The 16,511-nt window shown below is 44.7% G+C and overlaps 1 protein-coding gene across 26 annotated transcripts in view; it reads left to right on the top strand.

Annotated features, from left to right (window-relative positions):
- The window catches only part of Magi1 (membrane associated guanylate kinase, WW and PDZ domain containing 1), a 653,433-nt gene extending 641,801 nt beyond the window's left edge, over positions 1 to 11,632 (top strand). For 18 of the 26 annotated variants that reach the window (XM_028855222.2, XM_037203933.1, XM_037203931.1 and 15 more), the window contains 5 exons: positions 974 to 1,067; positions 1,225 to 1,285; positions 2,136 to 2,279; positions 5,167 to 5,305; positions 9,157 to 11,632. In XM_028855222.2, the coding sequence (XP_028711055.1) occupies positions 974 to 1,067; positions 1,225 to 1,285; positions 2,136 to 2,279; positions 5,167 to 5,305; positions 9,157 to 9,911 (1,193 nt within the window). In that variant the 3' untranslated portion in view covers positions 9,912 to 11,632. Of the gene's footprint in view, positions 1 to 973; positions 1,068 to 1,224; positions 1,286 to 2,135; positions 2,280 to 5,166; positions 6,971 to 7,349; positions 7,439 to 9,156 lie in introns of those variants that run through there. The other 8 variants (XM_028855270.2, XM_037203932.1, XM_037203935.1 and 5 more) reach the window with 2 other exon arrangements.
- Positions 11,633 to 16,511: the final 4,879 nt, after the last annotated feature.

The raw sequence follows: 16,511 nt of genomic DNA, 5'->3' as shown, positions 1-16,511 counted from the left end.
ACAGACTCACACTAGAACTTGACAACCACGGTTAGTATTTTCCTGATTAGAAAATCTACACTAAGTTTCAGCGTCAATTTAAAAATAAATACTGAAAGTAGGACTTGCTCATGGTTAGCTGCCAGCCGGCTTGATCTAAATAGAGAAATGATTAGAAATTAGCAAATGATTAGTAAATAGAGAGTGATTAGCCATTGCTAACAAGTGGTTGTATTTTACATGCATGTCAGTGTGCAGAGCATGGTGACATTCATGAGTATTTTCAGATTCTGAGCCTCTAAACTTCTAGAGATTAATGAAGTTGGTTTTGAATTTGATTAGTGGAGAAGAAAGTCAATTTACATATGAATATAATTGTATTCATTACATTAAGGTGGCTTCATAATTTATATGACTTATATTTATAAACACTGGTTATGCTAATGCAAGTCTTAAAATTAATCTTTCAAAGAGATACTAAATGAAATTTGTCAAGCATCCCATCTTTTCAGTTGGGCTTCATTAGAAGCAATGGGGAAGAAAGTAGATCTGTGTATTTAACAAGATGGCACAGCGCTTCTGAGTTTTCGTATTCAGACAAGGAAATCCAGCAGGCTCAGCCAAATATAGCCGGTAAATTGCAAGAGAAGTTAGCAAAGCCGTTTATCATCATCCTGTAAAATTCGTGAACTCCAGTGTGGCGCAGTGTTCTGATGGCACATGCCGCCACCTTTCAGTGGCAGGACAGGGGTGATCCAGCTGTGTAAGCCCCATTACATTTCTAAGGAAATGTCTGGTGGGGAGGAGAGTTGTGGGACGCGCATGGTCTTCGGGAAGGTTCACGGACCACCTGATTGTTTAGAAGTTTTAGTCAACTCTTGGAAATGGAGACAGAGAAGTCAGTCTTTTTCATCTCGGTCCAGGGTTTCTGCATGCCTCCCAGTTGGTTGATGTCTTCTCTAAGGCCCTCATGTCTTTATGCTCTGCCTTACAGAGTCCTCAAATGCCACACTGCTGACCAATGCTGAGAAGATCGCCACCATCACCACTACTCATGCCCCTTCTCAGCAGGGGACCCAGGAAACAAGGTCAGCTGTGGCTTGGGCCCTCTGTTGTTACAGTTATTGTTGTCATCAGCATTGTTGAAGGGATAAAGTAGCTCCTGCCTCATGTACCCACATCTTTGGCTTTTCTTTCCTGTCTCCCCTTGGATGGCTGTTATATGTGTGTCTGTCGTTTTGGCAGGAATACCACCAAACCAAAGCAGGATTCTCAGTTTGAGTTCAAAGGACCGCAGACTGCACAGGTGAGGGCCGCTTCCCCTTCTCTGTCCATCTTCCTCATTGCCCTCCAACTTCCTGAAGCTAGCTAGCTTTAGGAAGACGTCTTCAAAGAACCCTTATTTGGAAATAAACAGCCTTTTTTTTTGGGGGGGGGAGGTGGTTTAACCAGATGTGTGCTCAAATTTGATTGTCTAGAAAATGACATTTTGTTTTTACTGCCTTTGAAAAATATTCCTAGGTGCTCTTTTCTGAGGGAGAAGGAAGAAAGGCTGTCACAAGACTCAGTGATCAGAGGAGCGAGACAGCTAGTGTCTCGCTCCTCATGCTTTTCAAAACCTGCTGCTGCCGAGCAAGTGTCTTTGTGCAGGAGACATTCCTCTAGCTAGTGAATTTCAGATCAGACCCCCTAGAGCGCAAGCCCTGTCCTCAGGTTGGGAATGCACAAGTAACAGCCAGTGATGCAAATCTGAGGAACAGGGGTGATCCAGAGGTAAATGTTTTTGCTGGCCTTCTCCAAGCAGAATGGAACCGGGGCCCTCATCTCTAAAGGCGGACTTAGGGCCCCGCTAGCGTTTACCAGGTATGGGCGGGCCATCCAGCAACACAGCAGCCAGCGGTTGGGATAATGAAATGGAAAATTTTCCTGCCTCAAATGTCAACTGCAGCCTTACTGAGTGTTGTAAATGCATGCATGTGTCAAGACATGCTCGTGTATGTTTACAGATGCAGGATTCCTAACTCCTCGGTGATTAATAACAAGAGTCACAAGACGGGAGTTGCAGCTAGAGTCTGTGCCTTTCTGCAAGGTCACTAAGAGAAATGGGTGGGGATCCAAGTTCCCCCAGAATGACTGCATTTCATTTCTTCAACTAGGAGCAAGATTTTTACACTGTGGAACTGGAAAGAGGAGCCAAGGGATTTGGCTTTAGTCTTCGAGGGGGACGAGAGTATAATATGGACCTCTATGTTCTGCGCTTAGCAGAGGATGGTCCTGCAGAAAGATGTGGAAAGATGAGGGTAAGTAGAGAGGGGGCTAGAGTGGTTGTACATGTGTCATCTGTGGTCGCTGCTTGACATTTCCACAGCCCTCAGGACACTGAATGTATGGCTCCTGTCATGGTTCTTTCTAAAGCATACTTAAAGTGGGTATTTTTTTAATGCCTTCCCCATTGTTCTGGACTCACTCTCTTACAGTAGGCACATCCTATCACAAGAAACTGGACAGCGCAGAATGCATAGAAGGGAGGAAATCCAAGTAGCCCTATAGATTCTGCGTAGAGAGCTCATTCTTTCTCTAGCTGGTCACCAGCTGCCTGTCCTTAGCCGCAGAGACTCCCAGTCAACCCTAGACCCCAATGGGGTCAATAGTTCTAATACACTGGGAGTTGCTACAGGGGTGTCAAGCCTTTTAAAATTGTGAAACAACATTATCATCTACAAAGGTCACATACCAGAACCTTGAAATCAAGTTACAAAAAAAAAACCAAATTGCCAAAAATAAATCTCATAAAGTTTTGAGTAAGAGTTTTGTGTTGTGCCACATTTATAGCCTTCCTCAGCCATGTGTGCCCTCATGTCACAGCTTGGGCATACCCAGCCTGAGAATTTGAAAAGACACAGACCCAGGGCTCTCTGTTCTTTTGAGCTGTTTAATGTTTGTTATTATCTGTGTGGATTGGGTGATTGAAAAGAGGCAAATCATGGCATTTAGGTAAGTTACATAACTTGAAACACTTAGGGAACCACTGTAGCTGCTAAGAGATCATCAGGAAAGGAAGAAAAGCTGCCTGAGCAGAAAGATACACACACACACACACACACACACACACACACACACACACACACACACACACACACACACACACACACACACACACACACACTAAGCCAAGAGTGAGGAACTCAATAATGTGTTTATACTTGTTTTTCCATTTTCAGACTAAAGTGTTTGGCTTTTTGTTTGTTGTTTCTTATTTTTGTATATTATTCTGCTTCTTGTATACGTGAATATGTGTCTATAGGCATACATGTGGAGCCAATAAGATGACTTTCAGGAGTCAGTTTTCTCCTTCCACAGTGTGGGTCCCAGGGATCAAATTCAGCTCCTTAGACTTTGCCTGTGGCCTTGGCCTACTGATCCATCTCACTGGCCCCAAACTGAGCCTTTTCTTTTTTTTTTTTTTTTTTTTTTTTTGAGAAGGTTTCTTTGTACTTTGCTTTCCTGAACTCACTTGGTAGCCAGCTGGCTCGAACTCACAAAATCGCCTGCTCTGCTCCGAGTGCTGGATAAAGCGTGCGCCACCACCGCCCGGCAAGAGCCTTTTCTTAATTGAGGAAGCAGAGCATAGCTTTTAGAATTAAGCAGTGACAAAGATGGCTATTTGGAAGAAACAGTTTCTAATAGTATGAAATAGCATCACTATACAGCTGTGCACAGTTCCTGAGACACATTTATCCCCTGGTTCCTTGAGCTTTGTAGCATGAGGTTGTTTTCATCCCCCTCTGTAGTTGAAGAACTGAGCTGCAGGAGGTTGAAGGGCCCTGGAATCGATTACTTGACAGACATGAGATGGGATCCAAGCTCGTGGCGTGGATTCCAAAGCCAGTACTTTGCCTCTTCTTTCTTCTAGAATATAAGCAGTGTGTGAATCAGATTCGGGCCTGTTTTGTTCATTCTGATTTTGCACAGTGCCTAGGAAGGTATGTGGAAGACTCACATGGAAGATTTCTCTTCTGAGCTCATTCATGTGGCTGTTTCCAGGCTTGGGTGCCTGTCAGCCTGTGGCTGGAGTCTTGGAGTCTTCTCTCATGTTCTTTTTTTTTTCTTTTTTTTTTTTAATTTTATTGTCGTTATTGTTTTGTGTTTTTGGTTTTGGTTTTTGAATCAGAGTTTCTCTGTGTAACCCTGATTGTCCTGAAACTCACTCTGTAGACCAGGCTAGCCGTGAACTCACAGAGATCCGCCTGGCTTTTAATGTGTCTCCCAAGTGCTGGGATTAAAGGCATTCGCCACCACACCGGGCTTTTCTTATCATGGAACTCCGTAGGGTGATATATTAGTCAGATTTCAGAACCAGATGCCTACAGAAATAAGCCTAAAATGAAGAGAAGCATATCGTGCCCCACAGTCTCAGAGGTTCCTGTTTTGAGGCCTGTTTGGAAGGCAGAGTGTTATAGGGAGGTGAACGGATGTATGGCATAGCAAAACTCCTTACCTCATGGGAAATAGGAAAGAGTGAGAGGAAGAGGTCAGGCTGCCTGCATCCCCTTCAAGGACATGCCCTCAGTCACCTAACTTCCTTTTATGCTACCATTGATCGTTAGCATCGCAGACTATGGGTCAAAGTCTTCATTCAACACAGGGCCTTTGGGGAACACGTTGACCACAGTAGGCACCCCACAACATGCATCAGAGAGAGCAAATGAGAGAACAAAGGACAAGAAAGACAGAAGACAATTATTTTGTAACGCCCTGACCTGATACCCTGTCACATTTACCATATTCTTGTGATTTGAGACAACCCACTAGTTCTAACCCGCATCCAGAGTAAAGGAGATTGCACCCAAGTGTCCCTACATGGAGCAGAGACCCTCAGTCGGGGCCATGCGGTGTCCTCCTCAGTAACTCCTAGTCTCTTACAGCTCTTTTGCTGCCGTTAGCACTTAACATTGTGTAGCATACTACTTGTATAGTGTTCCCGCAAATTGCCTTTCCCTCATTAGAATCTAAGTGCCATGGGGGTTGAATATTCTCACTGCTACATCCTGAGCAATAGAAGAAATTCTGGAATATGCCTAATGTGTATGTGGGGAACCCGTGAGGGGAAGAATTCTGAGTCAAAAAGACTTCCATAGCTTATGAGAACCTGGTGTGACCATTTCCCTTTGTCTCTTGCTCTGACAGATTGGTGATGAAATTCTAGAGATCAATGGTGAGACCACCAAAAACATGAAACATTCTCGGGCCATAGAACTGATAAAGAATGGTGGCCGCAGAGTTCGTCTGTTTCTGAGGCGGGGAGACGGCTCAGTCCCAGAATATGGTGGGTCAAACTATGAAAACATCCCTTCCTTCCCTGGCATGACTCCATGAGTTTGTCTCCAGAACGGCAGCAGGAAAGTCCTTTTTTGTTCCCCAATTCACCAGTGTCTTACCAGCCTCTCGCACCATGTGGTTATTTGCCGCGCTTGTTCTGAAATCTCTACACATTTCATCCTTTGCTTGCTTACATGGACTGGGGCATGGCCTAAGACAAGATCTTGATAGCCCCCTTTCTGATAATCAGAGAGAACATTCTGTCTAGTCCAACCAGGAGCGAAGGAATGTTTGTTGAACTGTGCCAAACTGTTTCTCAGATCCAATTGTTAGCACAAATGACTACACAGTCCTTTAAAGAAGCAGGTTGCCTGACTGGTGTTGAGGCACAATATCTAGTTGGGTTTGTTTCTTTGTTTGTTTTGCTCTGTTCTGTTTTTTGTTTTGTTTTTCTTGTTACTTTATTGCAGAGGTGTGAAATTTTGAGATTGGGGGGCTTTGCTCACTTTGTTTAGACTCTGTATATGACAGTTCTCTGTCCCTCTCAACTGGTCTCTCACCCCAAATCAGACCACCTGAGCCCACACTATCAAACAAACAACAACAAACAAATGTTGATCTATTAGCCATATGTTTTTAAATGATAAAGGATGAAATCGATTCCCAGCGCTCATCAGGAGGGAAACATGCTACTATACCTTTCCTATGAGGAAAGCCAGGTGATACGAAGAGGTCCTCTGTCGTATCTTTAACATAGTTTGAGTAGACAGCAATGCTCTTTACCTAGCTTAGTGTTCTGATGGCAAAATATTGTATATTGTGATAATTATGTCCTATTTATTTGAGATTCTTGTTTAAAATTTTAAATTTTAAAAAAAAGGAAGCTATGCCCTAGATGTAGGGCTTTTTTTCCCAACCAAAGGTCTACAAAAGTTTCTATAGAAACTGTGATTGAAAGATCCCCATATACATTGGTCCCCTTTATTCGGGATTTATCTGTTATCACCCTCTTTTCTGAACGTCTTTCTGCACAATTCCCAGATGCATTTTGGGCTCAGTGAAATGCTCAATTTCAGACATAGTTCAAGGAGGAGAGTGTGGCTCCTTCGCAGGGCAGCCTTTCCAGGTGTTGGACATTGGTACCGGTGCACAATGTGAGGGGTCTGAGGTAAGGGGGAGGGTGGGTGTCCAATCAGAGGGAGCCTTAATGACAACATCAGGTGCCACGGCTGCACCCTGTGCTGAACTTGTGACCGTTCGGTGTATGGATACCACTGATCCTGTGTAACATGTCTCCCTCTTCTGTCTTTCCTATGCTTCTGTTGGATGTGATGTCTCACTTGAGGGCCATCGTCAGTAACCTGTGTATCTTCTCCAAACCTATGTCTGTTGCACTGAGGATGAAAATCCAACACTAACAAATGTTCTTTGGGCTAAAAATAAAGATCATTGAACTACATGGTTTTCCACAAAGGGTTGAACATGCCAGGGTTGTGCTACTGTAATGTTTCCATGCGTCATTTGGACTAAATCTCTCTAATTCTATTGATTAGAGTTACAAATGGGTTATAATATGTTAAGTTCCAATATTTTTCTGACTTGACTGGAACCTGCTTCTCTGTGAGGCTATTTTTGTAATGAGTTTTTTGTACTTAATTTAACTGCCGCGGTATTGGGGGGGGGGGGGCGGGAGGGGACTTGGTTCTTTGGTTGTTTATTGTTAATGCTCTCCTATGCCAGCCTGTCATTGTTCCAGTTGTTTGAAAAAAAAATCACAAAACAAAAAAACAAAAGGATGCATCATCATCTGGGTTTTGGAGTCATCTTACAGCTATCTAAAAAGGTCATTGTTCAATTGCGGTCGGTCCCTGCAGCCTTGGGTATTGCCTTAGACTGACCGGACAAATAAACTCTCTTTGCCCTATGTTAACAAATGAAGATTTTTTTTTTCTTTCTTTCTTGTTATAGGGAATCTAAATGTTCAACTTTTTCTCTTTCTCTCTCTCTCCTTCTCTCTGACTGTTCTTGGTGCTGGGCCCTCCCTCCTACAGCGATGATACCTCCTAATATCGCTGCATGTATGAGAAATGAAAAGCTCGGGGAGGCTTGCTTCTACCTTATGGGCCATAATCAAACTACGGTTTGTAGCTCAATCAATACTAGGTGTTTCTGTGCTGTGGCCTAATTTCCTCATTGCTTCTGCTTAGCTCTATTTTGATATGTTTGGCAATTCATTCTGAGCACCCTGCGTTCTTTGAATTGTAAGTACATGGCTGATCCCGTTGAGGTTTGCACTCCCTTGTCTTGAGAATAGAGTAAGAATGTAGGTTAGCTGTGCAGCTCGAGTGCTTCTCTCCCCCAAGTGTGGAATGACTTTGTCTCTGTCCCAGTAGCACACCCAGCCTTTAGAGAGAACGAGCCTCATCATGGAGCTCTTCCCTGGTGGGTAAAGCTTTGCTGGACAGGAAGAGGAGATTTCCTGGTTGTTCAGGGGTCTCTCAGCAAACTCCAGCCTGTGAACCACAACCTGGTGTTGTAAATAAAGTTTTCTTGGCAGATTGCACACCCATTTTTTAAAAAACATTTTTGCACCACAGTTGGTCAACTTAAAGAGGGACCGCTGACCCAAAATGAGTGTTAGCAGCCCCCTTCGCAGTAAAAAGAATTAAGACTGTGAGGGCTCGTGTTCTAAGCTATCTATCTCTCTCCCTTCGCTGAGCTTGCCCTGGCTTTGGAGAGATCCTTCATGAGACAGACCATTTGGTTACTGTCGTCCTGACTGTCTCATGGCACCCAAAACTTGATAGTTTTATCATTGCAACAAAACATCCCGCTTTGCAAAGGCTCGCATAAATTCAAGATGCTGCCTTAAAGGGTTGTGGTGTCAGTTCAGATAGTTTATGATAAGTGGGACTTGTCATGGGCTGTCCAGCATTTAGATCTGTGGGTGCCTGAGTGAACTGAGAAGCAGTCTGATGAATCCACAGCTCTTGCATATCATTATGGTTGCTCCTTACATCATAAGGAAAGGTGTTTTAAATGTAGAGATTTTGTAAGTCCCAACTCACTTCAAAGGTGCATCTAACATCCTATCCTCCCTCACTTTTTTTCTGGCAGAAAGCTTTTTAAAATACAGTTCCTTATTTTTTTTCACTTTACTCGAAAGTAAAATAGTAAAGTATAAAAGTAATTCAGTGGCCCCTCAAGCTGGTGTCACATTTGACAGTTAACATCTGCCCTGTGTGTTGCCTAGACAACCCCGTTTGCCCAATACCCTGGATCATTTTCTAAAAGTAGAAGTTTTTTCTGTGACATGCAGATCCTCAGTGGCTCGTCCTCCTGCTTGTTAGGTCACCATCCAGATAAGCCAGCAACTAATTTTAACCCTCAGAAAGCTTTCCTCGTGCCCATCCAGGTCTGTGTTCTAGGTTAATTTTAAGCAGAACAAGTATTGTTCAAATAAAATGGTATTGGAGGGATACAGAAGAAAGACAGAGGCTGGGAAAGAGCTGGTGGGTGGCCAGGGGAAAGTAGGTGTTCGTCAGGGTGTGGTAGTTCTGGTACCTCTTGACAGACCCTTCCAGTTCTGCCTTTTAAACACTAAAACCATTTATAATGTCTTGGATGGTCTGTCTTCAGGGCGTGGGGAATAGTCAGCTAGATGTTGAAAGCCCTAGTGCTAGTCTTTAATCCTAACTAGTTGCAGTCATTCTTAAATTAACCCAGATTCAGTTGGCTTTGAATCTGCTTTAACAGTTGTTTGTTTGTTGTGACTAATGAGTCAAGTGTGGGAGGGAACCGGGGCCAGGAGCCCAGGACCTTCATGTTAAATGTTGTTCTTATTTCTCTTCCTGGCAGACCCCAGCAGCGACCGGAACGGCCCCTCCACCGGTGCACAAGGTGTTCCGGAAGTGAGGCCCGGGCCGCCAGACCGCAGACCGCATCCAGCCTTGGAGTCCAGTTACCCACCCGATCTTCACAAATCATCACAACATGGGGAAAAGCGGGCACACGCGAAGGATCCAAAAGGCAGCAGGGAGCACAGCAGACAACCCAACGAACACCACACCTGGAATGGAACTTCTAGAAAACCCGACAGTGGGGCATGCCGGCCCAAAGACCGGCCACCCGATGCATGGAGAGACGCACAGCCGGAGCGGACAGCCACCAATGGCCCCAAGAAGAGGTCTCCGGAGAAGCGCAGGGAAGGCACCCGCAGCGCTGACAACACTTTGGAAAGGAGGGAGAGGCATGAGAAGAGGAGGGAGGTGTCCCCTGAGAGGAAGCGAGAGCGGTCACCCACCCGGAGAAGAGACAGCTCCCCCAGCCGCCGGCGGAGGTCCCTCGAAAGACTCCTGGATCAGAGACGGTCCCCAGAGCGCAGAAGAGGGGGCTCGCCTGAGAGGAGAGCCAAGTCCACCGACAGGAGGAGAGCCAGGTCCCCGGAGCGCAGGCGAGAGCGGTCTCTGGACAAAAGGAACCGGGATGACAAGGTTGGCCACCGAGAAAAGGAGGAGGCTGGTCTGAAGGCTGATGCCGGGAGAAGCCCCAGAAATCCCCCGGAGCAGAGAAGGCGGCCTTATAAAGAATGTAGCACCGACCTCAGCATCTGAGACTCTGAGTCACATTGCAACCTTTACCGTGTCAAAGGTTCTAAGAGGGAGGTCGCAAACATGAAATAGTTTAGTTTCTTACCTGAGGCAGCATCTGACACCTGACAGACCTATGAATAGTAATGGACATTTTATGCATTTGAAATCTTATAAGAAAAAAATATATATGAAAAGTCTTGTGCCTGATGTATAATATTAAAGAAAGTATTTTTAAATGCATACTTTTTTTTTTTTGAAAATCATTTGCCAAAATAATGGCCCAAAGGGATGTACATTTTGTTTCTTCACAAGCTATAGAATTGTTGAGAATTGTTCCCTCTTTGGGGCAAGATCTTTCTCTTCTAGAAAATGGGGCTGTTGGTCATGTCCTCAAAGTAAATGCAATTAAATCTAACTCAGTATAAACTGTTAGAAGTGATATAGTGCTGTATTGTAAACCCTTGTTTTTCAGAAAAGCAGAACACAAAAAGTAAACTTCTACTTGTACAAACTGAGGACCTTTTAGGATGGATTAGGGTGGCCAGGCTGTGTGACAGAATACTACTGCAAATGAAGGATATTTATGACTACAGTGCACAGCGCTCAGAAACTTTATGATCTTGAGTTACAGTTGGTTCAAAGAATGGTTTGTGCTCTCCCTGGCCCAGGAAGGTGCAGAAACAAGAAGCTTGGCTGCCATTAACCAAATACAGCCTTAGCTCTGATGGTCAGGTTCATCAGCTCCACCACAGAATACATCTCACTTACAGCAGTGCCCGCCACAGCTTGTCATCCTCTAGAAGGAACAGACAAGCTGCTTCTGGGTTGTCTGGTCCAATATGAAGCTGAGGAGATGGAATGTAGGACCTTATGCTTCTGGGATGAGGGAGATGTAACTGTCTCCAACATGGAAAGGTTTAGCATAATCTCATGGAGCAGAGGAATGGACGTTGGTGGAAGAACCCTCTCTCGTGATATTTAAAAAGCCCTGGGGCTGCTTATTCCCTTAATAGCTGACTATGCACTTTGAAAGCGCAATCCAAGTCTAAAGGATGGAAGGGTAAGGAAGAAACTGGGAAACCTCCATCCCCATGACCCTGTTCTTTATTTGGGGGGACAGCAAAATAAAATGTAATGGTTTTCTTTCTAAGATAGACCCATTTTCTGAACCCTCAGGAGGTGTGGCTGGGTCAGCTGTAGCCCTGAGAAGTGGTTTAAGTGGATTGATTACTGCCTAGCTGAGCCAAAGTGTTTGCTTGGACCTGTTGGACCGACCGACCGCTGCAGCAGACCACTGCTGACAGTGCGTTTGTATCTCTGTAGTACTGTTTCACATTTCCCATTCAGACACAAAAACTTTGCAAGTCAATCACTGTTGTTCCCATGGTACTGTATTAGGGGAGGGGAGAAAAAAGAAAAAAAAAAAAAAAACAGCCAATCATTGTATGTAGAGTTTAAAATTGTAATTAATAGAGCCTGTTGGAAAAAAAATTAAACAACTGTTGCCTTTTTTTGTATAAAAGAGAATTTATGACAAAAGTCTAGCTGTGAGGAATGTCATATGTGTCTATATTTCTGAATATGAACAGACTGATTCTTGGGAATATAGTTTAAACTAAATCAGGTGTGTAAAGTTGTTTCAAAATGGGAGACTATATAAGTAATCAGTAAAGCTTTAGTTTGTGGGGGCTATCATTTCTCCATGGAGAGCCTGCTCATGAATAATCAAGCATCCATTTGCATTCTCTGTTCTTCACTCGTTTATTTCTTGCTTAATGCTCTTTCTGTGTTGATGAAAAGCAGCGTGTGGGCCACTCTTTTTTACAAAACACTATGCACAGATAAACATTATATTGTTCATAGCGTGATTTGACCTAGGGTTTATACATAACATTACACTGAGTAGCTATAGTTATGTGGACATGATCAAAGTTCCTTTCCTGGATCAAACACGGTGTACACTCTGTAGCTGAAGGGGGCGGGAGTCTGTGATTGCTACTTTTACTAGCAGAGTTTTCCCTACAAGCATGCATTGACTACAGTACTAATGCTGAGGAAGACAACTCAGTGGAGATGTTTAGTTCATCAGCTCCCTGAGTGTCACGCTTGCGGCTCTGCAGCTGGGATGTTTCTCACTACTTCCAGCGCAGTCCGTGATGTGACTGGTTCATTCTCTTGATCACAGGCTATGGGTTATAAGCAAGTAAAAGTCAGGGATGGATTTTGGATTGTATCCTGAAGTTAACATCAAGATGTCTGTCTTCGTTGTAAGAAATGGTAGTGAGCATTTAAACTGAGCCTGTCTCGGTATCTGGGGAATTCTGCTGTAGCAATTTAACCTTAATTCCGTACATCAGATCTGGTTTGAAAGTACTGCACTTTCAAAGTACGGAAAACTGTACACTAAGCAGAAAAGTAGAATTCTCTTCAATCTACTGTAACCTTTATTGGGAACTGATTCTTGTGAGCCTATCTCCCCAACCTTCCACTTCACGTACGAGTGCTGATGAGTATGATGAGTGCTGATGAGGTATGATGGATGAGTATTTTGTATGATTAAATCAAACCATTTAGGACCCCCACACACACACAACTGATGCCTGAAAGAATGTCCAGGGGGTAGGAGGACTCAATAGCATACTTGTGTTTTTTTAAGTTTCTTTTGTGAAAGATTTTTTAATGCATTTTTACTGTAAAAATACATGGAAGTGGATGCATTCCATTACCACTGTTACTTCTGGATTGGTATCTTCTTCATCTCCATGTGGTCTCAAATGTGTCAGGGTGACGTCATCACTTGAGAGCCCATGATTGCAACTACTGAACTATCATTCTGCCCATGAAAAGGGAGCTGTGTCTTTGTCATGGGAAAGTGCCTTGCTATTCAAGGTGTGATACATAACCCAGCTGCCTCATGATTACTGGGGGGGGGGGGATTAGTATAAAATCTCAGACCCCACTCCAGACCTCCATTCTGTTAAGTCAGAATGTGCACTTAACAAGATCCTGTGCTAATTTGTATGCACATGAAAAGTTGAGCAGTGTGCTATAGTGCAGAAACCTAGTAATAGCAAATTCCTCAGACCCAAGGGATGAGTCCCTTCCTAAGGGTATGCTATCTGCCCAGGGGGTTCCTTACTCTCTTGCAGCCTCCCTCCCTCCCCTCTAAAGGAGCATGCCTCACAGAGTTGGTCAGGATAAGTGCCAAGTGCTCAGAACTCCCCTGGCAAGCAGGCAGTCCTCAGTGAGCAACACTGCCAGCAGTTAGCATTTCCCTTAGTTGCAAAACCAGCGAGTCATGCATTTGTACTAGGGACAGGCCTGATGAACGTCTCATCTTGAAACGGGCAGCCAAAATGCTGTGTTTTGATCTGGAGAATCGGTCTCAGAGCTTCACTTGAAGGTGGATACATACATAGTTAGACATACCTACTTGATGGGGAGAGTTGATAGTTTGTGGAGAGGGGAAAAATGCACAAAAGACAGCAGGTACAGAGGCCCAGGGCCTGTGATAGTGACTTGAGAGGATCTAGCCAGTGAGGAGAGTGGTGGTTGGATAGACCGAGAGAAGGTTTGACTTACCCGGTGACAGAGGCATCATAGAGCGGGCTGGGGGTGGAGATCAGAGGTAAAAATGTGACCCAAATGGAAGGGCTAGCTGGCCTTGTTCCCAATTTCCAACTTCAACAGAACAGCGTTTGGAGTGTTTACAGAGCCGCTGCTGGGTTACATGGCTCTTGGGGAAGGAAATGTAGGTTTAAGTTGGAGAAAGCTGATCTCGGAGCATCATGCCCCTCAGACTGAAAGAGGAGGGCAGGAGTCATTAGACATTGGTGCCCTTCCTGTCCCTGTAACCATGGGATCTCACTCAAGAGAATCCAAGAGCTGGTTTGCCTGGGCCCAGGCCACTTACTGTTTGACTTTTCGTAAGAAAGAATTTGTTTTCTTTCCAGTCTGCCTAGTCACTACTTTTTGTCAGTGTACCCTTATAATACATGTAAAAGCCTGTTGAAATGTGTACCCAGGTAATTTATCTCATTTTCTTGAAGCTTACAAATCCATACCTTCTCTCACACATAGGTATCAGAGCTCATAAACCTTGTTCTCACTCTTGTCTTTTTACTGTTTTGGTTGACCACATCTTTGTTGACCTGCAGAAGCAAGTTTGTGTATTGCTTGGCATTTGCTGGACACCCCACATTTGAGTATTGGGTAGGAATACTTCCGATACTCTGTCTTGAACAACGTGTTTAAATTTATGAAAGTAATGCAGACTTTTAATAAAATACATAAATATTTCAGGAGATTATAAAGAACAAGGTGGTGTTCTTTGTGACCAGTCAATTCCATCTCTGTATATAACTTACAGAGTTGCCAGAAGGTATTTCTGGGATAAGATGTTGGTTTCCAAGCTTCTTCTGCGAGACTGGATGAGATGAGTCAGGTAACAAAAAGAAACTGTATTCTCTGGAGAGGAGGATGAAGGGGATTGGGAATCAAAAAAGTGACAGGGCAGCTAAGAAGCATGGAGAAGATGGTAACAGAAACAATTGGGAAAAGAGTCCACAACTCCAGCCTTGGCTCCCTGTAGGGAATGGAGCCCAAAGATGCACAACAAAATGAGCCAGATGGCTCTGGCAATGAGCATCAGTCTGAGGAAAAACAGAGCTCAGACACCTGAATCTCAGTGCATGTTTTCAACAAAACTATCACTCTGGATTGGGACCTAGCACCAGAGGAGAAATCCATGGCAGCATTCCTCATGTCTCAGAGCATTAGACCCAGGGGCCATCTTGACAGTGGTTCTGTGATTTAAGACTGAGTTACTCTGGTGTCTTAGCTAGGGTTTCTATTGATGTGAAGAGACACCATGACCACGGAAAACACTTAATTGGGGCTGGCTTACAGTTTCAGAAATTTCATCCATTATCATCATGGCGGGGAGCATGGTGGTGGGCAGACAGACAGAGTGCTAGAGAGGTAGCTGAGAGTTCTACATCTTGATCTGTAGGCAGCAGAAAGAGAACTGTCCCAAGTGGGTATAGCTTGAGCCTATATGAGACCTCAAAGACCACCCCTACGGTGACATACTTCTTCCAACAGGGCCACACCTCCTAATAGGGCCACTCTCAATAGGCCAAGCAGTCAAACACATGAGTCTGAGGGAGCCCATACCTATTCAAATCACCACATCTGGGGACTCAAAACTGAGGGTCAGTCCTAAATGAAGCAGCCTGGCAGCGCTGCCACAGTGTCTCGAGGGATGACAACCAAAGGGTTAGGTGAGATCTGAGACGTTTGGACATCAGGGGGCTTCAGCTCCCAGAAGCAGTGGCCAGTAGCTCTGCACCCTGAGGAGGAGTAAGCTTGATTGCCTGCGGGAAAGGAGATGAGAACTCCGAACCCGTAGCTGGCAGTCACAGGACACCTAGACCTACCTTCCTTCCACCGATGGTTGGCTGTGGGGAAGGAGGTAGAGCTCTGAACTTAGAGGTCCAGCAGACGGCTGGGTTCCCACGGCCTCCTTTGTCCCACAGGGCAGTTCCCTCCACTGTAAATTCCAGCAGCTCTGGGAGTATCGGGTGGACTGCCAGTTCTCTGAGCTCTTCCCCTCCAGGGCAGAGCTCAGTCAGGTAGGAGGGACTTCTCAGCGGGAATGTTTGCTCCCTCGGCAAACACGAAGTGGGTACCTCAGAGTCCACAGACTGCCTAGCCCACAGTCCACTAAGCTCATTATGACCAATAGTGGCTCCCTCATAGCCAAAGGAAGGAAGCTTCAAAAACAAAAACAACCCAGGTGCTGACAACATTTCCATGACCACCTGGCCCTCATCCTGCCGAGTGCTAGATGAAAACGAACTACGATGGACTGCAGCTACAGCCCATTACTGCCATTCCCCAAATGCATCTGCTTCATTACAGTATTAGAGTGTGGTGATATTTTATCTGTGTCCCCCAGTAAAGTTTATCTGAGGATCAGAGGGAAAAGCCAGCCACTATAGTAAACATAGAGGTCAGGCAATGGCAGCACACGCCTTTAATCCTATCACTCAGGAGGCAGGGATCTGTCTGGATCTCTGTGAGTTCAATGCCACACTGGAAACAGAGCCAGGCATGGTGGCACATGCCTTAAATTCCAAAACTAGTTAACCATAAAGGTCTGGAGGTCTGTACAGAGAGACAGAAAGTGACAGAACTGGGCAAGAAGAGGAAGTGATGTAGCTGGGCGGAGAGAGGAAATGAGTTAGCAGAACAGAAGGGATTATAGGTGTGGGTACACAGGAAGTAGGTCTCTTCTGAAGACCGAAGGGTGGTGAGGTGAGGTTGGCTTGTGGCTTGGCCTATTCCTCTGATCTCTCAGCTTTAACCCCAATTTCTGGCTCCATTTTTTTTTTTATTAATAACACCATTTAGCAATTCGTCCACATTAGAGGACCAAAAAAGAAGTTTCTCCAATTCTTTTTTTAATTGATTCTTTGAGAATTTTGTACATTGTGTTTTGATAGATTCATGGACACCATTCCTTACAGATCCAAGCCCTTTCCCTGTCCACTGAACTGTGTTCTCTCTCTCTCTCTCTCTCTCTCTCTCTCTCTCTCTCTCTCTCTCTCTCTCTCCCCC

The sequence above is a fragment of the Peromyscus leucopus genome, chromosome 3 (assembly GCF_004664715.2).
Source record: "Peromyscus leucopus breed LL Stock chromosome 3, UCI_PerLeu_2.1, whole genome shotgun sequence".
Classification (NCBI taxonomy): Eukaryota; Metazoa; Chordata; class Mammalia; order Rodentia; family Cricetidae; genus Peromyscus; species Peromyscus leucopus.
This window is presented reverse-complemented; position numbering and strand designations above follow the sequence as displayed.